The 27057-nt window shown below is 40.7% G+C and overlaps 1 protein-coding gene across 3 annotated transcripts in view; it reads right to left on the reverse strand.

The window, feature by feature from the left end:
- Nucleotides 1-27057, reverse strand: part of gpc5a (glypican 5a) — a 118573-nt gene that overhangs the window by 53094 nt on the left and 38422 nt on the right. For all 3 annotated transcript variants that reach the window (XM_048978398.1, XM_048978397.1, XM_048978396.1), the window contains one exon: nt 19109-19229. In XM_048978398.1, coding sequence (XP_048834355.1) covers nt 19109-19229 — 121 coding nt within the window. The remainder of the gene's footprint in view (nt 1-19108; nt 19230-27057) is intronic.

Consider the following 27057-nt stretch of genomic DNA (forward strand, 5'->3'; position numbering starts at 1 on the left):
AAAGCATGGCTGCTGCAGACCTGCGTGGTGCAAATCGCATTCTGCTGCTGCACAACAGCCTCTCAGCAGGACCATCGCGTCGCGACAAGGATAAGCGGCTTCAGTATGGACGCACGGATATTTTTCTAGGTCTTATACTTCACAACTATCATATGGATAAATATAAAAAGACGTAGTGTTGTCTAGGTGGTACTAATCAAATAGTTTTACCTGAAACAAAGTTTTATATTGTTATAAATGTATAAATGAAATGATGCCTATGTACAGCCTTTTAGGTGACAGAACTGGACAATAACCTGTGGTACCTGAATTCACTCAATCTCCTACTAGGCTTAAAAATGTGGACTGCCCGGCAGGGAGCAGGGAGGGAGCAAAAATGTGGACTGCCCAGCAGGGAGCAGGGAGGGAGCAAAAATGTGGACTGCCCGGCAGGGAGCAGGTAGGGAGCAAAAATGTGGACTGCCCGGCAGGGAGCAAAAATGTGGACTGCCCGGCAGGGAGCAGGTAGGGAGCAAAAATGTGGACTGTCTGTGGGTCCCCGAGGACTAGGCTGAGAAACACGGGTATACACCCTGGTCAATGTCTTCACCTGTCTTGCTGATTCGATGCCGCCTCTGTAGGGTGGATTGTGAGAAGGATCATGGGCCATTTGCGGCTGCAAATTTATCACAGTATCACAGGACACATAGAGGACAAAACACACACACACACACACACACACACACACACACACACACACACACACACACACACACACACACACACAGTAAGGTATACCTATCCTTATGGGGTCCGCTCATTCACTTCTATGGGAAAAATGCTAAAGCTAACTATGACAACCTTAACCCCCACCGTGCACTAACCATAACCATAAGTAACCAAGCAAAAAACCAAGAGTTTGTGCATTTTTAGTTTTTTCATAGCAGTCACCGATTTTTATTAAAGTTAAATAAAAATAAATATAATATAAAATAAATAAATATAAATAAAAATAAAGTTAAATAAAGTTTTCCCTTTAACCGGTCCCTATAAGGGAAAATAAATGGATATTTATCACGTCATGGGGACATTGTGTCCCTATAAGGGTAGGTATACCTGCTCTCACTCACACAAACACACACACACACAGACACACACACACACACACACACACACACACACACACACACACACACACACAGGAATTAAGTAGTTATTTTCAATATGAGTTGCTATTTTGAATGTAAATGGGATAATTAACTAAGGAACTGTCATTTAATTAATATCAAAATGTCATTCAGAAAATATTGGAGGTAAAAGCTAAAATGATGCTTGGAGATTTAAAGTAAAAGTAACCTCTATTCAAAAAAGGTATGCAAGGGTTACCTGCTATATCATAAACTAAACATTATGGTTTCATAGAGCTGAGTAAAAATACAGTAAGATAAATGAGAAAGCATGCATTTCATGCATTTGTATTTACAGAAAAATCACCTTATTTCCATAGACTGAACCCACATGAAATGTGTGTTTTGGTGTCTCATGGACTGGGGTCAATGATTCTAGGCCTTAAGATCTGGCCTTTGGAACTTTTACAGCCTACAAAGTTATGTTTGTGAATTACATACACAGACCTTGCTGGAGATCAGTGGAAATATCTCTATTTTCAGGAATTCAATACCAGTGCACTCAATTCTATTTACTAAATCCAGTCTCCAACTTAAATCATGTTCTCCAAAACTTAAAGACAAGAAAAATGTTGGACAAGAAACTTTTCTCTATTAAGTTGGGGTTAAACAAAGGTTACGGTTTTAGGAACTGAAGTAAGACAAAGCTGATCCTTTCTTTTAAATATCAGTTTCACTATTTAGTGTCTCAAGATACAGTTCAAAGCTTAAACCTTCATTGACTTACAGACATCCATTGGAGAACATCTAACACACCTTTGCTCTGAAATAGTTTTTCCTTTTTTGTACAGAACCTCATTAAATGCATGAAATGTTTCAGGGCTTTTTCTTGCTTAATTATCCGCAGCTTTATAATCAGGTGTCTAGAATAGGATACAAAATGTCCCTTTACCCTCACTGTATTTGCCACCAATGAGGCAGCAGATTTAAGATTGCAAGGTGCTACTATTAACCTCAAAATTGAGGTTAGTTGAACATCTGACACATCTGAATGTCTGAGAGGCACATTACACCCACTACTGTTGCAAGGTTCGGTGAAACAGCTTTTCAGCAAAACACATTCAGTACTGTGGCATGTTCATGCTAAATATAGGCAACTTCACACAATCCTTGTTCATTTGTATCCCCATATACGCAATGAAACATTCAAATTATACTTAGAATGGGGGGGGGGGGGGGTTATATTGTATCTTTCACTGGTGCAGATGCTCATGTTTCCTATAATTTTCTATTATTCTTTACACTGTTTAGTTCACTGATCACTGTCACCTTTCACACTTTGTTTCACACACCTGCCCATGTCTCATAATTTTCTGACTCATTCAATTCTGTTTCTGCCATTTTGCTACTAATTGCAATTGTAGTCACCGGCTCCCAGAGGGATACTAAACACAAATATTTGGTGTTTTATCTTATTGCAAAGGTGCTACTAATTAAAAAAAGTACCCAAGGAGACTGGTTGCCAATTAACTTTTCAGCTTCAAACAGCTCTTTTAGAATTATAATTCGGGTTCTTATACTTATTTAAACTACTGGTTGTTTCTAATGTCATGTGAAGTAAACAAACAAGTAACGATTTTTGTTAAAGCAGTGAATTTGCAATATTTTTACTGAAGTAAGTGAGCATCCCATGACTTTCTGTGAGCTCTGTAGTTATTTAAAAACTTAAATGGGAATGACTGACAAATAGCTAACGCTTAATATGGCTTTGGAGAGCAAAGGTATAGCGGCAATACAAGGTGACGCCAATCATTTTAGCCTCTGAGCACATAACTGTCACTGTATTCAAACTAGTCCATCTGTCAATGTAATCTTAAACCTGTCTATGGCAGAGCTATTGTTTGGCTGCTAGTGAGGATTTGAAGCAGAAGTGTGAGGACATGGCATCATGCGTGTCACGTGTCTTGGTCATGGATTACATATATGCACACGTGTGACGGAACGTAATGTGGTATATTACAGCGTCACCTGGAAGGGTGACGTCCTTCTAAAATCCTGCTTCCATGCCGCTTGTCAGCTAGCTGTGACAAGCTGACAGGCGCTTTCCTGCATCTCACTGTACATTCAAGACCCGATGGAACTTCTGAAGTAGAACCAATTAGTCAGCTTGTCTGGATTTTATCAGCTGGACAGAGAGGGAGAATTTCATACCAATTTAAGAAAACTCACAAATTAAGTTATTTCTTGGAAGTTTAGTTGTACCACTAAAACGTGGACCATCTTCGTTTCCACCTTTACAATTTTTTTATGCCTTATCATTTTAACAATTAAATCCAGTTTTTTTTCTTTTTTTAAAAAAAATGCAAATAACATGCATTACTAAAAGTGTTTGCCAGAGGTAATACTTATAAATTATACTTTCAGCACTAAGTATAATTTGTAAACTGAGCAGTGAGCACATCTGCACAGAGCATAACAATTGTTCTTTGTTTTTACTGCCAAGCAATTAATGTGAAACTACATAAAAAAAATAAAATAAAATCAATTTAAAACCCAGTACAACGAAAATTGATTATTTTTTGTCCTGGGATATTTTGGAAAATAAATCATTAGGGTATGGCTATTCAATTAAAAAATTTTAAACTTGCTAAAGATGAATGAGTATGAGTAAATATGTCTTGTACTTTCATGAAAGGCCTGTTGCCTATTGGTAGGCCTATGTACTACGCCTGAATAAGTTAAATTAAAATGACTAACTGAAATGATAAAACATTCATGATAGATTCTTTAATGTTAATATATTACAATAAATTAAATGCTTTATAAAAATATTACCATTGCTTTTCTTGTGATTCTTTTCAAAGGTCTGCTGCCAGCATAACCTTTCTAGCTTTGGCGGCAGCCATAATATTGCTCTGTCGTTATTGTGCTTCTGAATTCTTTGTATTTTACCATATTAATTCTCTGTCCTGCTGCACTCAAATATGCAGCGCTGTTGTGATCCATGCTTACATGACCGGCTGATTGTTGCACAATCATGTTTTCATTGTTTTCATGTGCAAAAGCTCAGAAAATTCAGTAAGAAAACCTGGTTTGACATACAGTACATGGCAAACCGTTAATCTCAGATTGCATTTGCTTGGTTTAGTTAAGCTGGAACTTATCTTCGAAGCCTGGTTTTGTTTAACAAGCTTTGTGATACAGGCCCCTGACTCGACAGGTTGATGATAGTCAACATTGTGATATTCGATATTTATCAATACCAAGACACACATTGGATAAACACCCATGCATACTGACAAACAGAAATCACTTATCTTGGATTGCATTTGCTTGGATTCGTTAAGCTGAAACTTATCTTCCAACCTTGACTTGATTCAACGAGTTTCGTAATACAGGCCCTAGGTCTAATTACAATGAATAAAACATAAGCAAGCTACAGTATAGCTTATTAAATATAAATGAACAGTTAGCCTCCAAACTGCCTGATAAAATCTCAGGCACCTTAAGAAATTTGCAAACATATTGTCTTAAATGGGCTTTAATAAAAGGATAAAAACAATGCCAAAGCCACGACCATAATTTATTAACATGCAGAATATGTAGCTTTAGTTTATATTGTGACTGCCTAAATCCACAGCAAACACTCTTCACAGGGGCTCTTGGGATCAGGACATTCACTGACCGGTTCCTTTAACTCTTTACACTCAGAGTTTCCGCATAATCAGAACTGCTCACTCCGTGAGTTTTGGGTCTTGTGAGTCTCGTAAGAACTGCCAAGTAACTGCTAGAATCGAACGTACTGAACTTGCCAACTAGCTGATTACTGACTTCCTAATTAATGTTGTCCCTAAATACTGCATAATGTTGTCTCTTTCCAGTGAATCGGTCAAACCATAGAGTCAGTGCCTGAATGAGCCATTAGGAATGAGCGGGCAGTTAGTGAACCACAGCCACCATGTGGCCAGGCAGACACACAGCACAAACACGACGGATTACGGCATGCGGAGGGGCACTGAGGTTAACATGGCTACAGGCTTTACAGTCTCTGAAAAGCCAATGCAAATGAATTTAAAAAATGTTCCGGTGCTTTTTAATGTTAATTTGTCAAAGATTTCTAGTTTCTAATACTTTGATCTGTACAGTTTGTGGTTCTACAAGAAGTTTAATTCCTTCAGATTTAAAAACCAGTTTGACCAACTGATTGAAAGGAACGGGTTCAAAGGAGCAATATGTTCACGAATCAGACATCACTGAAGTGAAATCAGCTGGGCACAGTAGGTCAGCAGCTCTCAGGCTCCAGTCTCCTAATGGATTGACTGGTCCTAGTTACCGGCTTGGCAGATCAACCTTGATATCAACACTGTACCAGTCATTCAAACAAAACAGTTTCCTCCTCTTATGAGTCAAATCAAAGCAGAATTGCGCCTGCTATTGTCTCATAGGATAGATCCATAATTATAGCGTTTTATAATTTCTCAGATACAAATGAACTTGTTTATTTAGTAATATGAGCGAGTAAAGTCTTGTATAATTATGCTTCCCTATGGACTAATATGATAATATGACATTATTCATTTATTGTCATAGGAGTTATAAAAACACAATACAAAAGGAAATGGCTACCAACATGGCTATCAACATGAATTGCAATGGGTTAAAAACAAATCTAACTAGTTGCTTTAACTAGCCACCACACTAGTCTGGTTTCTGCATAATTCACCCCTTCTGTCTCTGTGTTCATCCCCCTTTTTTGTAATCTGAGAGGTGGAGAGATCATCCGCTGTCCAACATCCTCACTTTTCTGTTGATCATGCACATGTATGCAACAGTTTTATTACCATGTACGTAAATAGTCTGTAGGGTCTGCAAACTACCCCAATGCTTTTGATTTCTCGCGTGAGTGTGAATCAAAGCACGGCATGCCCAATGCATGAGAGTTTGCGACCCTGCATTTAATGATCAGCATTCATGTAGTTTTCATCACTACAAACACAGCATTATATTAATTATTTGGAACATCAGTGAAGACGATACAGGTTTACAGCTTGGAAAAATTTGTTGCCAGGAGAGGAACTAAAGAATGGACAGGTGTGAGCTTGTGTAGATCCTCTATGTTACGCATGGGATGGATGAAGGGCCAGCAAACAGGCAGATGGAGAACGATCATCCAAACAGACTGGCAGCACAGTCCGTTTCATAAATAATTCTAAATTAGTTTCTTAGACTTTTTTTCCAGTTCAACCACTGTTTTGCTGTGGAAAACTGGGCATGCACCAGCCATGATACAGATCAGAGACGAGCTGGTTGAATGCAGGGCTGCATGCAGCTTGACAGGTCCAGACAGGTCCTTGGGAAATCACACCAAGCCATCCGGCGAGCCGTGCGGGCAGAAGTGGAGGTGCGGCTTCAACTTCAAATGCCAGCTGGGCGGCTCTGCCTGTGCTCGCGCCTGGCAGATCTTTTGTTTATGTCATCTGGTCTGTTTTACAGTACAAGCACACAGCAAGGCAGCTGACCTAAACCTTCCCGGCATTAAACTGCGCCGCATGCCGCTGAATCAGGAAACATGACAGGATCGGATCAGTCCTGTTTAGCAGATCATACGAAGCAGACAAATGATCTCAAACAGTTTTGACTCCATTAAATGGCAAATTGTTAATGTTCATAAACATCAGTGACACTTCTCTGTTGAAGAATGTGAGGAACTTCAAAAAATCTGTTGCAAACATCTGATTTTCACAATGTCTCCTCTTCTTTAGTCGGCCACATAAATATATCAACACACAGATATTCTGCTCCAGAGAGAAACCTTTGGTGGCGACTGTCATAACCACAAAGCATTATGTAATGGCAGGGTAGCCCCTCAATCATAACATTTTACATGCACAGAATGGGAACACATGTTGACATCGTTTGCTATTTACAGGTGGAAATCGGGGTCAAGGCCATGTTAGCAAGTCCCTCTGGAGACATGAAGACATGAAGAGTACGGCGACTGCTGCCCCAGAGAAGTTCAGAAATGCATTCTGGCCGGGGATTGTGTGTGAAATTAACACTGCATGCTTATGGTGGATAAGTCAGTCTTTCAATGCTTGTACAATGAGCACCGTCCGACACTCTAAAACCGTTTAATTCTAACCAAACCGGGAGAGAAACGTAATACCACCCCCCCCCCCCCCGAAGCACTCTGAAGCATCCATCCATCCATCCATCCATCCATCCATCTGTCTATCCATCCATTTGTCCATCCTGTAGATCACTAAGGAGTCATCTGAGAAAATGGGGAGTTTCTCCAGCACAGATCTCCACACAGCACTGGTTTCACACCTGCATCCGGCGCATGCTACCTGCGCAGGGAAACACGCTGCGGGCACCTACTTTCCGCAGGGATCCCCACCTCAGTACCTGCAGTCATAACCGAAAGCGACACTTTAGTCCGTAAATCACATCTGCAGACAAGCCTTGTCTTTCATGCACAGAACTCATGCTGAAATGCACACAGGCTTATGTGAATCATATCCCCACATCATGACAATAAAACAATCAATAAAGAAAAATCATTCAATATGGATATTTAAGTGAAGGCACTCATTGCTTTGACAATGGTCAGCTTCTGTGACTGAGTGATAATCACTGCCCTGTACTCGCCCACACATACCTGCCACGGGACAATAGATTTTTCCTGCTTCTTTGCCCTACTGCTGAAACGGCAGACAAGAGTGAAGAAAACCAGCAAAGATGCTGTATCTGAGCCCTGTTTTCACTGCATATCTGAAGCACATTTCCAGTGCCCAGCCATGGTAAAATTAGGTGGTCAATATGATTCAAAGCAACAACATCCCTAACCTATCTATGTATCCACATTTCTCTGGATCCACATGATAAGAGCAATACGACAGCTACAGTACAACTCCTCTCTCAATTCTGAATGCGGTGCACTTGTTGGTGCCAGACATGGTGCTTGCAGCCTCTCACAAACAGCTGCCTTCCAGGAATTCACACTCCACACTGTCTACCCTTTACAGAGAATGGTGTGGTGAATACAAAAAAACACAAAGTCAATGGCATTTCTATGGCCGAAAACACAACGACAGTGATCAGAGAAGGATGGCCTTGTTCAAACATAACAACTCAATTCAACAGAATGTACAGCTAATCTACACTTGAAGCTGTTCATAAGGCAAAAGTGAGTCCTACCAACTAGGTAGGTATACCAAATAAAATGTGCACTAAAACCTAACAAAATGAGCACTGGCCATAGGTTAGTCTAGACCGTTAAATACAGAGCATAATAAAAGCATTTAGGAGGAGAAGTGAACAAGGACGGACAAATAGTTTTTCTTGGTACTGCTTTGGTTCTGTCTTTCTGGGTGAATATCATCTATACTACTTGGGTATATAAAGGTATATGGCACATACCCACCTCTTAAAAAAATCGATTTACCGCATACCCTCCTAAAAATTGTCAAAACTGTGCATCAGTCAGAGGAGAAGTGTGCATATGCAGTAATACAGTATAACAGAACAGCCACCTACCAAGACCCTGGCACTTAGCCTGCTTTGGGTAACAGTGCATACTGGTTACTCTGTGTACCGCTGTTAACATCATCCATAAAAGAGACTAATATGTGTCTATTCGGTTTAATGTATACCAGTCTCAATGTCGACAAAAAAGTTCAAATTCATGGTTTATAATACGCACTTAATGAATAATGTACACAATGACTTGGCAGAAATCACCTGCATCCAAGCTAACAGTTTTAGTTAATTCTAATAAATACTGCTGCATAAAATCTAAATGCTTCAATGCATTCTCCTTAAGCACAAATATTTACTCTGAGGGATTATCATATAATTATGATGACTGCTGTCATAACGTCTGTTATGTATTTAAAACAATCCACTTTTAATTAAGACACTTGCACAAAAATACTCTGTAATCATTACTAAAAAAAACTATAATCTCTTGAAAAATATTACGCAAAATAAGTGCAGAAGTGTCATATTGCAAAACGCATTATTCAAAGATTACGGTATCATAAATCTATATTGTTTAATATACAGTGACCGAAAAAAAAATTAAGAGACCATTCTATATTTTTAAACAAATCTGCATTTTTAAATCCTAAAATGATGGCTCTGCTGGCAGGAGGCTAGGCTGAGCAGCAGGCTGCTTCCAGCTTCAAAGTGTATGTGATAGTAGTACAGAAGAATGAGGTGAAACAGGAGACACTGCGAACGACCAGAAACCAGCCAGGTAAAGATTGGAAGTGACTTTATAATGGCAGAGATGACCATCAAATTATCCGACAGTTTCTCATGATTCGTATGACATCAAGTGACCTTCAAAGGAATGGGAAACTGCAGGTGTGGGGTGCACTGCTAGGACAGTTCATATCAGGCTCCTAGACACAGGACTGAAGTCCCATAAAGCAAGGAAGAAGCCCTTCATTAATGAGAAACGGAGAAGAACCAGGCTGCCTGCAGTTTGAAATAAATTACAGAAAATACACACACACACACACACACACACACACACACACACACACACACGTAGGGTATACGTATCCTTATTCACTTCTATGGGAAAAATGCTAACGCTAACTATGACAACCTTAACCCCCACCCTGCACCTTTTCATTATTCGGAATAAATTCATATGATTACCTGTATTTACAGTATGTAAACCCAAGTATATCAGAGCCAATTTCCTCGATTGTTTGTTACACTCGATTCTGTTTGGTACTATTTTACCATTTATAAACAGGGATGCAGATAACTGATGTGCAAGTACGCGTTAACCTTTAAAGTGATATGTGTGACAATAGATTGTTGTGACAGTGTAAATGAGCAGGTATTTTATGTGTATTTGCCCTATTATGGCAAGAAATTGGCATACATTATGGGCTTTATACCGCAAATGAAGTACGAATAGTATATAAAAGGTTAAAAAGTTTTTGGTCACATCAGCGCAAATGTGCATATAAAAATACGCATTTACGCCGTGACAACAATCTATTGTAACACATAATGCTTTTAAACGTGAAAGTGTACTTGTGTAACAGTTGTGTGCATCCCTGATTATAAATATAATGACAACCCCCTACCAGCAGCCTACAGCATGCTTCAGATATCAGTAAGGGGCACTTCCTCGGTTAACAACCAAGTGGCTGAACAGCCTTAGGGACAGAACTCGGCTGTAAAGTGAGGAGTACGTGTATCTGAATGTGTGTGTATATAAAAATTCACAGACACACACCCATATATTTAGAAATGAGTGAAACAAATAATTGTGCTGTGGACTCAATTTATTACAGCAGTTGTATATGAATACATGTACAAAGTTACACACACACACACACACACACACACACACACACACACACACACACACACACACAATCTTTCTGAAAAGGAGGACTGCTTGGATGACAGAGTCATAGCACCGCAGCATAAATCAAACCCATGAAGCCGAACAGTTCGGAAATCAGACACCCATCACATATTGATACATTTCTATTACAATGTGATAGTGTGACCGAAACACACGATTCCCACAGATTTGCCCCAAGCAAAGTAGTTTTTTTCCCCCATGTTCTTTTTGCATAAAACAATACATTCCATCAATGAATGCAATGACTCAGCTGAACAGACTGGATGCATAAACAGGCTAAAAATCTCAGAAGACTGCATAGATGCCAGGCTGTTGCGTGTAATTAAGGGAGCTGCAGCCAGGATGGCTGTATGACCACGTCCTCCTCAAAGCACTTGACAGTAATACCAGGAAGGAAGGAAGGATCTCGGAGACTGAACTGATTAACAAAACAGTAAAAATGACCCAGCGGCAAAGAAAACCTGTACCTACAAATGGCCCCAAAGACCTTAAAGTTGTGCAAAAAAGAAAAAAAAAACACAACAAATATTCATAATATGTTATTCTTGTAAAAATCATGTCTTTATAAGCTTCCCTATTCATAAATTGGGGTTTTTCTCCAATTGTCAACAAAAACTTCTAATGAAATATTGTTCTACATAATTTCAGCCCATATAATTTCCACCTTGCATAGGATTGGCACTGCAGCCACCGCAGAAAACTCACACGGGTCCATTCGGACCGGTGCGGTGCTGCGGTATCACCCGGCTGTACTCTGGTTCTCACCCCTGAGGTGATTTGTTATGTGGTGGGTAATCAGCCGTAATCAGCGCATGCGCCCAACCCATCTCATAGGTATCTGCACTACCAGTACAAAATGTTGAGCTTTTAATAAACATAAAAATAAAGGTGGCTTTGTAGATACCGTCTGTATAAAGCCATTTACTTGGACCACAGTAATACACCTCTAAAAACACACCACTCAAGTGAGTTATTTAGTCCACTATAGTGAGCTATTTGAATTTGTAGGGCAATAATAGTTCAACATCTCACTCAGAGTTGTAGATAAAATGCCAGACCTGGCCAGGAAAAAGTAAGTCCATGTCAGTATTTAAGGCGAGTCACTTTGAAGTGCATTATTCTGATTTAAATAAATGAAATCACCAAGCTCTCAAAAGCCTTCAGACATCAAAGAAAGGCCAAAATGCACCAGGCTAGAATATGTTCCATCCATCATTCACATAAACTGAAATATTTTCCACATTTGTAAAACGGCATCACTGAAAAAAAAGGGCACGTTGACATTAGCATAGTACAGTAGACATTTTGTGACAGTAAAGGGGGTTTGATCAGACACAATTTAAAAACAGAGATATTGTTTCCCCTTGACATGCTACAACAATTTGTGAACCAAGTTTTAGTTGTCGATTTTTTTCCCTTCCCTTATAAAGTCCTTTATGGATGACAAATGTTCAAACACCAGGAATCTGGCATTACAGTATATGCTAACAAATGAAACCACATTTGTAGAGTGTGGTTTGGTGCACCTGGTATTTCATTTAGCCTCAAGTTCTTACACATAACACGGGCTTTCAAATACATGTCAGGATATGCTAGTGAGGAAGCTGATGCAGGTCTGTTTTACTGGAGCAGCAAATCTGCTTAATCCTTAGTACATTGGCTACGTGTCAGACTGCCGTTCCACAGGTAAACTTACAGCCGAATGGCAAATAGTAGGGGGAAGCACTTGTTAGTCTGTCAGTTACGATAACAGTAAAAACTGAGAATATCCGAATGTTTTTTTTTTTCTTGTAAATCCTGGTACGCTGCATGCGAGGCTCCTGATCTTGGACACCATGTGTGACGTAGTCAAGAAAAGCAATGCAGGTGTGAATGCAGATTCGCCATTAGCTCAGCCAGCAGCAGAAATGCTGCCCCGAGGGGCTGCTCATCCGGGGAACAATACATGACAGCTAAGAGGGCTTCACATATCACTGCTCACCCACTTCCCTGTAATCTGTCATATTATTTCTGATGTTAACAAGCGTACGGGACGCAGTACATGCCATCTAAGGTTTTGGAGGGAATATTATATTCATGATATATTTATTGCCTGTAGAGCTCTAATGTGGGGAAAATAAGCATTTTATCAGAAATTGAATAGAGTTGATTCCGCTTGGATTTCAAATATTTTTTGATATTGTACATCATCTAACTGTAGTTAGATAACATGCACCCCACCTGTCCCGGAAGTTCTTGAAGCATGAGAGAAACTGACAGCAGCTCCAAGACATCTAGGAGTGACACCGGAAATCTTTTTATTCCGCTATTCAGAGGTGGGAATATTTCTCAAAACAAAAAGTTGGCTGAAGTTTACCACTGTACGCCCTCCGGCCCCCACCCACCGGTTGGCGTGTCTTCATTTTGCAGGTGGTGCGTCTTCTTCGTTATGATGATTTCATAATGATTAAGGTGTGATGTCTGCATGGAGAAGCTGAGTGCTCACAGTCACAGACAAATAAAGAGAACAGGCCTGTGTCTGATATTAGCTAAACCTACGGGTAGCAAGTGTACAGGCGAAAACTGCATTGAATATTTCACCATTTAAAAACTTATCAATACTGCTTACATTTAAGGAGATAAAAGTTAATTTTAGCAGATTTATTGAGATTAGCATAAACATATACGCATCTTCATTTATTAGCTTGAGAAATCAAGGTCTTCCTACGAAAAGTACTGTGACGTAAACCCCAGAGAGGCTCTCCGCCATTATAATTGGAGTGTGAAAATCATTCTAATCATGTCCCCCAATTACTTGACGGTCTGCTGAGCCAAAATTATTTTCTTTAGTACTATTGTATCAGTGCTCACATGTAGAGCAGAGAGACTGCACGTCTGTGTCCTTGGTGACCTGTCTAAGTCTACATCCAGTTCTGCTTTCTTTAGTACTATTGCATCAGTGCTCACATGTAGAGCAGGGAGACTGCACGTCTGTGTCCTTGGTGACCTGTCTAAGTCTACATCCAGTTCTGCTTTCTTTAGTACTATTGCATCAGTGCTCACATGTAGAGCAGAGAGACTGCACGTCTGTGTCCTTGGTGACCTGTCTAAGTCTACATCCAGTTCTGCTTTCACATGGCTTTCCGGCTTTGAGTAACAGGGATGACAGGCTCCTAAAAGCCCTACAAAGTTTAGCTTCACACAACTAGAAGCACTTCTGCGTTAATGTTATAACATTTTTCTTTCAATCTAATTCAACTTCTTTGCTAGCAGGGCGCCATATTACATGTAATTTTAAAAAAAAATTATAATGCTCTAATCTACAGAATACATTTGAATGTTAGTCTCAGATCATACGGAAAACAATACACTGACTAGACTGAATAATAATAATGAGCCTCTTCTGTAGATTCTCTTCCCACACACATGCACACAAATTCAACTGTTGAAATATTGTTAAAATGAAACCACACTTATTTTTTGGCAAAGACAATAGCAGTAGCATTGAATTTGTCAGTAAAAATAGAGAAATGGCTGCATGGGCATCAATCGCAATATCGCTAAGGTCGGCTACTGCAAAAAACAAACAAAAAAAATGGTTGTAGCTCACAAAATTTCAGTCACATTTACTTTTGAGCGGGTGCCCAGTACCCAGATGGTGCTGCACACAAGGTCACAAAGATCTGAGGAAGGTCTACTGCTGTCTAAGCATCATTTGGCCTCTTTGGAAGCCCATCAGCAAATCAGTCAGAAATGTGCAGAGGTTAGCTGTAGACCCGCAAGACGGCTTTATTTCTGTGCAGTTTTCTTGCTATGCAATATATGTGTTTCCGGAAGGTACTCTTACACTGATGTCCCAGAACCATCCTTTTCAAGCCCTTGTCGATCATGAAATACACAAACTTAGCGTGAAGCTGTGAGTGGAAGGTTGCTGATTTGAAGCCCAAAGCTGCCAAACTGATAATCGCTATTGGTGCCTTGAACAAGGTCCTTAATCCCCGATTGTGCCAGAGACGATGCTCGCTGACTGACCCTGCGCTCGCACCCCAAGCTTCACAGCCACCTGTAGGCCTGTGTGTGTGTCTCAGAGGAGAGCCAGGGAGGGGATGTGAGAAGAAGCACCCCAATGTACATGTGCTCTTACTTCAGCAAAGTATGATTAAAAAAATAACATGCAAAATCGGATTTTTCTTACTTTTTCAGACTAAACGTCTGCTTCAATAAATCCACCAATCAATAATATGCAGCGGATTTTCAGCTAGTGTTCATTTGTGTGAGGTGGTGTCTGCAGAATAATCTTCACAGCGTACCCTGGTTTGTCTCACTACATCGAGTTGTCAAGCCCTTGGCACACTAACATCTGCTGCACAGATCACTTGCAATGTGACGCCGCGGGAGATCTGCTCCATTGTAATTCACTAAAACGGAGGAAATTAATTCACAGCACTAGCTAGCAGAAGGAGCCTCCATTCTCCCCACATCGGCATCAGCACTGAGAACGGGTGACAGGCGAATATTGACAGCAGTACTCCTATTAATTTACATCTCGCAGATGAAAACATACTAGTCTAATTTCATGTTTCAAAAACACTGAAGGGAATTACAGTGATTTGCACTGGGAGAGAATAAACTGTACAGCCAGAAGATAGCGACTTTCAGATATCTATGCCATGAGACTTATTATACGAAGGCACATAGCAGGGTCCGGCTATGATTTAAGCCAGTAGGGAGGCAAATATTATCAAAAGATGTAGGCTGGGCTCACTTATTTTCTGCGCTTCCCTCATTACATATCTTCTCGTTGACGCATTTTCAAGATGTCTTCCTGAAATTCCAGCAACGCCATCAGAACCGATTAGTCCCAGTAAGGTCAAATTTTAAATCCAAATATAGAGTTATGAGGTGAAGCAGCTCTTGGATGCAGCTTGGGGTTAAGTCGAGGTATGGTGAGATTACCTCATGTTGTTACCACAGAGATCTGACACTAACTCATATAAAAGAGTAATGAAGTGGGTGGAATATAAAACAGCCAACTCCACTTAATGAATTGTGAATCATATCCCCAAAGTGACTCTGGAGGCCGAACTGTCACTCAGCGAGGCCTCATCAGAAGGACTCCATGAGGTACCACTTCTGGTGGGATTAGATAACACTGCCGCGCTGCGAGCGGTACACCGCTGCAGCACACACACACACACACACACACCCATTTGAAATATCCTCTTTGAAAATCTTCAGACCACGACACTTGAGATGCTGGCTTCCAAACGCAATAGGGTGCCTGTCAGCGGTGACGACGACCTTTGCGGCCTGTCTTGACCAATCATTTACCCTGGCCGCCTAAAGGGGCTCCCCACGTCATCCACCATTTCAGGACAACTGGGGAAACAGCAGCTAAGGTGGCTTTCAGACACAATTACTTGTGGCGCTTTAACTGCGCACACTCTGAAAACGGACAGCGAATGGGGGTATAAATAATGGATTAAAAATAGTCACTGATCTGTGCGAGAGTAAGGAAATGTGACAAATGATTCATCTCTAAACAAAGGCTGATCACCACCGATTTAAATTGAGCTACACGGGCTTGAAAAGGGTAATGGATTCCAGATTGATCTACTTTTGATGCATCTGATTGTGGGTGTGGGGCTCACAAAGAATTAATCAGGGCGGCCTCATCTGGGAAGCTTTACTGAAATTCAGATTTTCTGTTTCCACTGGGCCATTCTGGTGCTACCAGAATGAAAAAGGATGGAAATGCCAGAACCAGAATATGGCGCATGAAAATGACAGCAGAACACGAGGGTGTTTAACTGCTTCAATGTAATGAGAATAATTGATTTGTCTGTGTTTTTCTTTATTTACATATAAATGAAACTTTTATCTCACTGCCCACCTGCTTGAAATGTATTATGGGATGCCTCTGTATGACAGATATGAATTCATGCAAATATGCTTTTATCTGAAAGTGTATCCACTCTGAACCATGTGCAATAAAAGACCCCATGTCTCTCAGTCCGCAATAAATTACCATTTTTGACTATATTAACACTCTTTTAATGCCTGTCATTATGGGTACATCAAAAAGTTACAGCAATCATTAAGTTAAGCTTGGAATTATAATGCATCAAGTTAGAGTGACAGGGTAGGTACTAAAGGAGGAATGTTCACAAAGCTAACCTTTATGCTAGTGCTAATCCCATAAACCAGATTTACTGAATAGCACCACCCAGCATGTTGCTGCTGTCTGCCTGTGGTCTTATTGGGACAGTATGTGGATTAAGACTCTATGTCAGGGGTCCCCAATTAATTCTTCTCAAGGGACAAATTCAACCAACTATGCCATGGCACACTCACCCCCAGATGTCATGGCATACTCAACCCAAACTGTCATGACATACTCATCCACAGCTGTCATGACATACTCACCCCCCGCTGTCATGACATACTCACCCCCAGACGACACTGCATACTCATCCCCAGATGGCATGGTGTACTTATCGAGTGATGACATGACATGTCCAGACACATCTCCAGATAACATGGCCATATTTATCCCCAGATGCCTCTCTTCCATCTCCTCCAGCAAGACATAAGCAAACTCTTCCATGAGTGCAGCCTGCATTTCCATCTAACCAAGCAAGCCGTGTATAAAAAGAGGGATGGAACCACATTACTGTGCCTGACTAGACCAATGGGAGCCATTCTATTGTCACACCGGCAGTGTGCCATGAACACAACGCTGTAGTGCGCTCGTTTGTCCACAAAAAGCTCTGGAGAACCAAACAAAAGGCTCACGTTAACGCTCTGAAGACCACAATGCTTCGGCACCAGACTTTCGTCATCTCTGCGGTTGCCAGGCAGAGGGGTATCACTTTTACCTTGAGCCAGCACTGCATAAGAGATCACTTTAATCCACAGCTACCCGCTAGAATAACAAAGCAGCTGCTCAGCAAATAGCAGCTCCTTTACTTCCCATTTGCTGGAGACAGGTGACCTGTGCTGCGGCTAGCAGTAAGCTCTGTGTAACACATCTGCCATTAAGCTTATAAAATAAGTCTTGCAATGACATGCTCCTTGTGTTGACTTCAGTCAGAGCAATTACATACACCTCAGAGCTTGTTTCGGCCTTACATTTTTCATTCGGAGAAGCCATTTAGTTCCTAAGAGGGCTTAGCTCCTTTTCCCTTTCATTCTTTTTTATTTCTCGCAAGGGTGGCAGTTAGTGACTTGCTGCGGTGCCCAACTGATGAGCTCATTAGGGCCGATCTCGAGAAATAGCAGCCTGTACGACCCCATGATAATTGACAGAGAAGATACAAGGGACCACAGCTCACAGTACAACACAGACCTTGTGTCTGACCAATCAAACGTCCACTATAATGAAAGCCACATTTGATTTTCTTAAATGAATGTAAATTCCAAGATGTTCATTAGGTGCCAAGTGACACAGTGGCTCAGTGGGGGACACGGTTGCCTAACACCTCCAGGATTGGGGGTCGGAGTCCCACGTTCTCGCCCCAATCATGCGGCCTTCCTCCTGCAGTCGAAACACGTGCAGTGATGGCGCACGGTCTAATGATGGTGTCCAAATTGCTGGCAGTGTGTGTGTGCGCCCAGCAGTGGTGTGGAAGGCATCCAGCATAGATCCCAGCCCAGGCCCTCTCAGACCAGGATAAACGTTTAGACAATTAATGGATATTAGATGTAATACGGTACCAACCCCCCCATTCTCCAGGAATACTTAGACCATTTTGTGATAAACGATAGGATCCTCCTTCAATTAAGTCCAGTTATTTCACAGATTACACTTACGTATATAAAAATCTATTGGCATCTCTTACAAATACAGAGGCAGTATCTATACAGATGAATCTAAAGTTAAAGCATTCTGTATCCTTTTTTTAAAAAAAAAAAATCATGCACAAACATTCTAGGATTTATCATAATAGTTGAGTAATTTTTATAGCATTTCACTGAAACTCCTACAGGCAAATATAATACATGTTCAAATATTGTTTATTTAGCATTAGTTTGAATGTATAAAAGTAGTTTACGACAAATAAATACATTTTAATGGGGCAATATTTATACGCCACTTATATGGCTCTGTGAAATGTAGCTATATAATGCAATGTAAAGTCTGAGGGATTGACTCAAGCCAAACACACTCGGCTGAAACGTACAGCTCAGATATAAACCTCCAAAAGGTCTGAAAATTCCATTTGAAATGATTGCTGTTTCAATACTGCCTGTTCGGGGATTCAATTCATTACAACACAAATAAAACCAAAGGCAAACAAGTATTCCGACAGCCCTGCAAAGCAATCTAAGATCTGAAAAATAAATGAATAAATTCAAAACGTCCATTCATCCTATCGGTTGTCCTTAAAGACTGTGGGATTAGAGTGGATTGAGTCAGTGGGTCTAATGGTCCCACAGGACCCTGTTTTCCATTTGTTGCCCTCCTGGAACTGCTCAGCTATCATTTAGCACCTGTGGGGTTTGTCGGTTATGATCCGTGTCCATGTATTTTTTATTTTTCTTTGCACTTGCATGGGCTTAAGTTTATTCAGAGCTGGCTTTTGCTGGTGCCCCTGCAGTCCCAGAGAGGCCGTCAGTATCTCACCTGATTGACGTGCTTCAGTTTGTCGATGATCTGATGCATCACCGGGTCGGGGCCTTTTACTCTGACCTCCGGATTCACGGCTTGGGCTCTAATCCCGCTGTCCACCACCCGAAGGGTGTAGCTGGAGTGAAAAAGACATGGAAACACCATGAACGCTGTATCTACAAAAAGGTGGTGAAAGTTTTGGATTTCTTTGAACTGCTGTCCCTGTCACCTCCTAATCTCAGCAGCAAAGGGAGGCATTTTTATCACGGCTTCCACCAAAAAAGCCCTGTGAGAAGCTATCAGAATGCCAGCAAATCTGAGCCAAGAAGATGCAAAGAAAGGGACACAACTGCAGTCTACAAGGTGATCCTTCCCACTTCAGCAAACATGTGAAAATGTTTTCAGGGATGGTACTCTGAAGCGTAACAGTAGCATTGCTATCATTATTACAGCCTTGCAGTATATATATTTTGTAAAATATCACATCCAGATGTTTGCATAATTAAGTTTATTTTGATGATGTTGTGATGATGGCAACATAATGATAAAAGAAGCGTTCATTCCATACCAATGCATATGAAAGTCACAATACAGACGTTAAGGTATAACTGTCTTAGAGTATCAACAATCACTCTACTCTGTTGTAATTTCTTATCATAAGTAATTACTCCTCAGCAATAACAATAACAACATGTTAATAATAATGATAACACTGAGGAAATGCTTAAAAGAAATTCAGTCTGCGTTCAGCTATTGAGATTCTACAATACGCCCTCTCATTTGCAGAGCTTACTTCAGTATTTTAACTGCGGCATCAAGAACTATGAAGGCCTCTAAATGTAAGCTAATGGCAGCACCTGTAAGCCAAAGACAGAAGGCTATAGCGGCTTAGCGGGGCGCGGCTAACGGGGCCCCCGCCAACCTGCTCCGACTTCCCTCTAAGACTTTAATCATAGCTGACACCTGAGCCACTTTCCCTGCCTTTCCCTCACACATTTTTCATAATGTTTTCATAATGCTCTGAATGGGGGGAAAGGCAGAGACATGCAGAGGAGAGACACCCTGGTTCTCTGCATAGACCTTGGCTGCTGTACAAGGTAAAGTGAGTGAAATATAAAGAAGCATGACGCTCCAGGGCTGAAGGAGTTCGCTCTCACAATTCTGCTTTTTTATTTATTTTGAGTGGAAATAGGAAATGCATTTTTAATGTTATTCCTTATTCTTTAAGCACACAGATATATTTCTATAAACCTCCATTTATTGCGGTGCTTATTCTACAAAACATTCTGATACTTAGTCTGATTCTCTAATATTTCAGAATTAATCAGCAATGTAATTTTGTAAAGCTTGTAGTTCTGTAAAGTCAGTTACCATATTCTCCATTTACGCAGCATAATATCAATTTTAAGCTCTGATATTGAAGGTGAGCATTAAAAATGTATTCATGCATTCAGGTTAATTTCATTGACTTTAACAATACCTACAAATACAAAAGGAAAAAGTAACTTCTTAATCAATGAGCACTGATTTAGAGACTGCAAGTCTGACATTTGCAGACCTTCACGGTGGGTTTAGGGCAGCACATCGTACCGTGAAGTTGGATGGATCAAATACTGGAAAGGCGTATAAGTGGGTCTTCGACATAATTCATAGTCAGTACCCTGGAGTACAGACACAGCACACATCCATTTAAAAAACGGTCACTGCCTCCGACGGGCACTGCCTGCACGCCAGCATGCCCCAGATCATTTCAGAAAGGAGCATGTGCATTATTAAACTGTTTTAAAGCTCATGTCCCTGATTGCTTTATGCTTAATTAAGCCATCGATCTACATGCCACATATTAACATTTCAAATCATCTACAGGGACATGAAAGAGGTAGCAGGTAATAACTCCTATGACTAACACATTTTCCTAAGTTGAGTGCAGAATAATGCATCATTATGCAATAATAACCCTGCCATCTGCACACTGTTTCTTCTTTCTCTCCAAACAGAAAACGAATCCATCATACTGCTGTGAAACACCTTAGCCTCGTACATGACCTAATCGGTCATTCATTTATTTATTAAAGTGCTCCGGTATGCCCTAAAAGAAACACAAGAATTACTTCTGACAAATGTAGACTACCCTGAATAACCCCGAAATTAATAACACCTAAAGGAGAAGAGCAACGCCACAAGAGACAGGTAGGACTGATCAGCGAGTTATAAAGATATTTTATTAGTGGGGCACCGTCAACAAAAGTGATACATCCACTCGTCTACGATTATTGATGAATGTGTGATCAAATATCATTTTGGAAAAGAAAAAAATTGGGATTTAATACCACCGATAATTTAAGAGCCTCTTTCAAATATTAATAATCTAGAAAAAGTTTGCTGTACAAGAATGGTAATGTACCTAAAAGTACCATCCCTTAGCTGCTAAATGTGATCTCACCCATTACAAACAGGGTGGACGCAATGAAAACATTATGCATGCCATTAACGAGATCTGCATGCCTCATTCTTGGGTAGCATGCAATAGATTACTATCTTAATGTTTTCAGCCACTGCAAATGGATTAAGCTCAACAATTAAAATAAAATTAAACATTTTTCTTAATCAAAACCCTAACCGATTTGACTTAATGTCCACATAGGGGTCTCAATAAGACAGCGCGTGACTGGGAGAATAAAGCTGTGTAGTAATTTAAATGTAATTCATGAGACTATGAGAAAAACATGTTCCTTCTGTCCTGTATCATGTCGGCATGTTCACGATCTATAATAATAATAATAATAATAATAGTGATGATGGACAGTGCCAAATGAGATGCTCCCACAGGCCGTATTAGGGCAAAACTATCACAGTGAGGCATGAGTCTACTTTTCAGATGTCAAACGCATGAAAAATACATCAACAGGGCATTATAGGAAAGAGCGACTCTCAGGCATAGCAAATACAGCGCAGGGGATACACTCCATACGGCGCGTCCGCGTCACACCAGGGGATACACTCCGTACGGCGAGTCCGCGTCACACCAGGGGATACACTCCGTACGGCGCGTCCACGTCACGCGAGGGGACACACTCCGTACGGCGCGTCCGCGTCGCGCCAGGGGATACACTCCATACGGCGAGTCCGCGTCACGCCAGGGGATACACTCCATACAGCAGCTCCATACAGGATACACTGTTGACTGACGCACGCCATATTTTATACGGCAATAATAAATTGTGGGATTAACGACATCATTATTAGCACACTCATATATGCAACCACAGCTTTGTGCTTAATTTTCACATAAGCAAAGAACCGGCAAAAGTACGTCTTCAATAATCTCAATGTTTGGTTTGACAAAATAACTTTTATCTGTCTTTGTTGCCAGGAGAAGGGATGATTATAAAGTTTTGCTCTCTTTTGATTAGTAAGAGAAACAAGGAAGGAAACGTGCTTAGCATCCAAAACAAAAAAGCACAGTATGCGAACTGACGGTCATTTCTGACATACAGGAAACAGGCAAATTCTACCCACCAAAGTTTCTACTGTGTGAGAAACAGGGCTACGCACAACAAATAACCATGCAAGCAGAATCTTCTTCTGACGGTTATAGTCACGCTGATAAAGTTCAGTCTTAATCAATGAGTAAAAAAAACGTTGCAGGATGTGATAACCATGTTTTAATACACAGGACCCAAGGTTACGCAGGTTTGGTGACGCTTCCGCACGCAGCCACAGTCTCTATAACAAACACGTTTGGCCAAAGACGTTGGAGCACAAGCTGCTGCTCTGGCATGCTCAGGTGCTCAGGGGTGGACTAATCCTTTATTAGCAGATCAAGTGTGCTTCCACATGTCATTCGTATAGGAAGTGGACAGATGTTCATACACAGCACACATAGGAATGGGGGCACACTGACTACCAGTCCCTAGGCCCAGGGAAAGACGGAGTGCTGTTATCTCACAAGGGTTAAACGAAGCAGCTAACCCAGTCAGCCAAGGTCAAACCACAACCCCCAGAATTCCTGTAGGTCCTCATCTTATAGCTCTACTACTCTGGGGGAACACAGCCAGCAGTCACAATACGGACAAAGCGGCCTCAATCCTTTAAGGCACAAAAGCATGTATTTTCTAAAGTATCATAACAAGGAAAATAAGGGCAATGAACATTAATTCACTAATTCTTATGTTGGCTGAAATACAACCATAGGCTAAAAATGTTAAAACTGACCCTAGTTCACTTTAAAATTGACCATATTCAGTGGATAATATTTCATGCCAATGCTCAATTAACAAACAAACACAAATACATTGTTCAAACAACCTGCCACATTCTGGCCACAAATGGCAGTCATCCTTAGGCACGCCTCAACTGCTGAAGACAAAGAAACAAAAATGGAGAGTAGTCATGGCGATTCAACAACATTTGGATATCAATTGGAATAAATAACACGGAATCCCTGAGGACCAATGAAAGCAGCAGACACTTGCAGAAAAGCAACAATGAATCACAATAAGCCACACTGCAGACTTCCTTATTTGAAAGTTGGTTTATTGTTTTTTTCCACAACATCTGAGTCTTTCTCACACATTTTATAAACTCCCTTTTCATTGCATATGTGAATGACAATGCGAAATACATTCTGCATCCAAAACTAAACCAGCAAACTTGTTTTTCCGCCACCAAATTTTTAAGGCAGAAAAAAAGGAAAAAGCCGTAACTGCTTAATTCTCTTTGCAATGAAAAAACACACGAGCTCTGCTGTGTCAGAACAAAACCAAGCAATGTCCACAGTCCTCCGTGTGGCGTCAGCAATTACCAGAGACAAAAATGAGATTCTGCCCACAGGCAGCTTTATGTTTGGTCCAAGACTCACATTTCATTTTGTTTGGATAAACGCTGGAGAAAGATTAAACCGTTTATCATACCCATAACAGAAATGCTAAGGAATTAAGTACACAGCACTAAAATGAGGCCATAAGTCCCACAATGGTTATTAGATTGAGTTACTAATTGTTAAGAACATTATTTTTTTAATGGGATTTGATAAAGCTTTTCATTATTTCAAACTACATTTCCTTTGCTCACAATTACTAATAAAAACACACAATCAAAATGTTTTTCCATGTAAGAAAAATCATATTTGTTTATATCAATTTACTCTGCAGAAAAAGACAATTTTCTATAATTTGGTGCAATTGTCATTGTTCAGCATCTTAATAATGACTTTTTTGCTACAATGTGAATTTTCATTTTTTCTGGAAGATGAATATTAAAAAAATTTATGCATATACACACACACACACACACACACACACAGGGTATACCTATCCTTATGGGGCCCGCTCATTCACTTCTAAAGGAAAAATGCTAATGCTAACTATGACAACCTTAACCCCCACCTTGCCCTAACCATAACCATAAGTAACCAAGCAAAATACAAGAGTTTTTGCATTTTTAGTTTTTTCATAGCAGTCACGGGTCCCCATAAGGGAAAAAAAACGGATATTGATCACGTTATGGGGACATTGTGTCCCCATAAGGATAGGTATACCTGCTCACACACACACACATACATACAAACACACCAATAGACAATTCAAATACGCACTATATGCAAAAACAGAAAATGGACCCAAATATTCACTGTTAAGTGATTAATTACATTCATTATTTACCTAAGAAATGTAAGCAATCCAATTAGCGTAAGTTATTATCTGCACTTAAGACCTTTAGGTGGGGTGCAAAAGCTGCTTTGGGGAGTTAATAGGTGAGCTATTTAATTTTCACCTGCTTGGGGTGAGAGAGCACAGGAGACTGACTCCTGGCTTAGGGACACCTCAGGTTAGAGTAAACAGAAGCAAGACACAGCAGGTCATCACGGAGACAAAAGCGTCTGATTGGCCGGCCCCGAGACACGCCCCCGGGCTGCGAGAGCTGGGCGTTTCATCAGCCGTGCTCTCCACCCTATTAAGCGGTGGTGGCTCTGCAGGGAGACGACCACCATAGATCACGGGGAGGAAAAGACGAAGGAGGGCTGTCAGATTGGAAAAAAAAATGAACGATTTGCAGCAGGGGTTCCATATGGGGAGGAGGTGACCGGGGGGGGCGAAGGGGGCAAAATGGCGCACCTTGATGTGAGGTGTGGTTCTAACACACCACGCTGCAGGAAGACACAATGCGGTTATAATGTCAACAGAATCACACCAATAATCACGGTATATCACTGACAGTAACACATTTCATACGTTATGTATTCTAAGTTACGATATATATACTTAAAGCACCCATTTTACTTTTCTCATCCAATATTTTCGCTATTGATGCAGAATGACTACAACACATTTGTACACCTATCTCTGCAACAATATTCTCTGTGTCAAGCGATATACATTAAGACATCCACGTAAGTTGTGCAAGGAAATTTTTCATTTCATGCAGGAGGCCAAGAGAAAACCGAGGTGGCCGACTGACAGACACAGCCAGTAGCAGCAAGTGCAGGAAACAGTCGTGACGCGCACACATCTCCGTTCAAAGGCTGTTAGGGAGACTGCCGTCCTGTGAAACCGAGGGGCTGAGATCATGTGACGTACAGAATAAACCTTGACTGCTGGCACCTGCTCCTTAATTTAATTGTAAACTGTGATCTTGCTTGTTACATCTATAATCACAAACAAGAGGACTTCATAGCTGTTTCCAGCAAAACTACTAAGGTGGTTCACTAAGGAAATTAAGAAATAAAGTCAGGAGGAAAAGGGCTCTGTTCCACAAGTGGAAAATAACTAATGATTTCAAAGTAAAGCAGGAGTCAAGAGGTCAAGTCTACAGGTCAAGAGGAATATAGAAAGTTAGATTGCATTGAAGGCTAAGGATGACAATAAAAGTTTCTTTCAATATTTTAACTCCAAAAGAGCTCTAAAAGAAGAAATTACCAATTTGCAGGATAGTAAGGGCCTTATAATTGAAAATGAAATTGATATAGTAAATGAGTTTAATGATTATTAGACTGCGATGGGCTGGCCCCCCATCCTGGATTGTTCCCTGCCTCGTGCCCATTGCTTCCGGGATAGGCTCTGGACCCCCTGCAACCCAGTAGGATAAGTGGTTTGGAAAATGGATGGATGGATGATTATTAGAGAACATGAGCAAATTACCACCATTTAGTATGAATACAGCATCGTCTTTGAACAATATATGTATAACTGAGGCTGATGTGGTACTAATCCTAGCTAAGCTCAAAATAAATAAATCGCAGGGTCCTAATGGCATCTTACCTACAGTTTTAAAAGCGATGAGCGATATTCTTAGCCAACCTTTAACTTTAATATTCCAGAAATCGTTATCTGCTGGTGTGGTACCTTCTGACTGGAAGTGTGCTAATATAACGTCCATATTCAAAAAAGGGGATAGAAGTAATCCAGCAATATATAGGCCAATCAGTTTAACTAGCATTGCTGGAAAAATAATGGAAGCTACAATCCAAGTGAAAATGGTAGAATACCTGTATTAAAATAACATTCTGAGGGATAGCCAACATGGATTTAGGAGAGGTAGATGCTGTTTAACTAATTCACTTGAGTTCTTTGAGGAAACTACAAGAGAAATTGATCACAAAAAGGCCAACGATGTGATCTACTTAGATTTCCAGAAGGCCTTTGATGTTGTCCCCCACAAACAGCTCTTGCTTGAGCTCAAAGCTGCAGGGTTTTTAGGAACTGTAGCAGCTTGGATCGAAAACTGGTTAACAGATAGGAAGCAGCGAGTAGCTATTAGAGGCACAATGTCACAGGGGGCCTGCGTTCATAGTGGGGTACCACAGGGTTCAATTTTAGGACCACTATTGTTCCTAATTTACATTAATGATATTGACACCAATACATACAGTAAACTGGTTAAATTTGCAGACGACACCAAGGTGGGTGGTGTAGCACATACTGATCTAGCAGCGGAGAGGCTACAACGGGATCTGGATTTAATTA

Source organism: Brienomyrus brachyistius, chromosome 16 (genome assembly GCF_023856365.1).
Source record: "Brienomyrus brachyistius isolate T26 chromosome 16, BBRACH_0.4, whole genome shotgun sequence".
NCBI lineage: Eukaryota > Metazoa > Chordata > Actinopteri > Osteoglossiformes > Mormyridae > Brienomyrus > Brienomyrus brachyistius.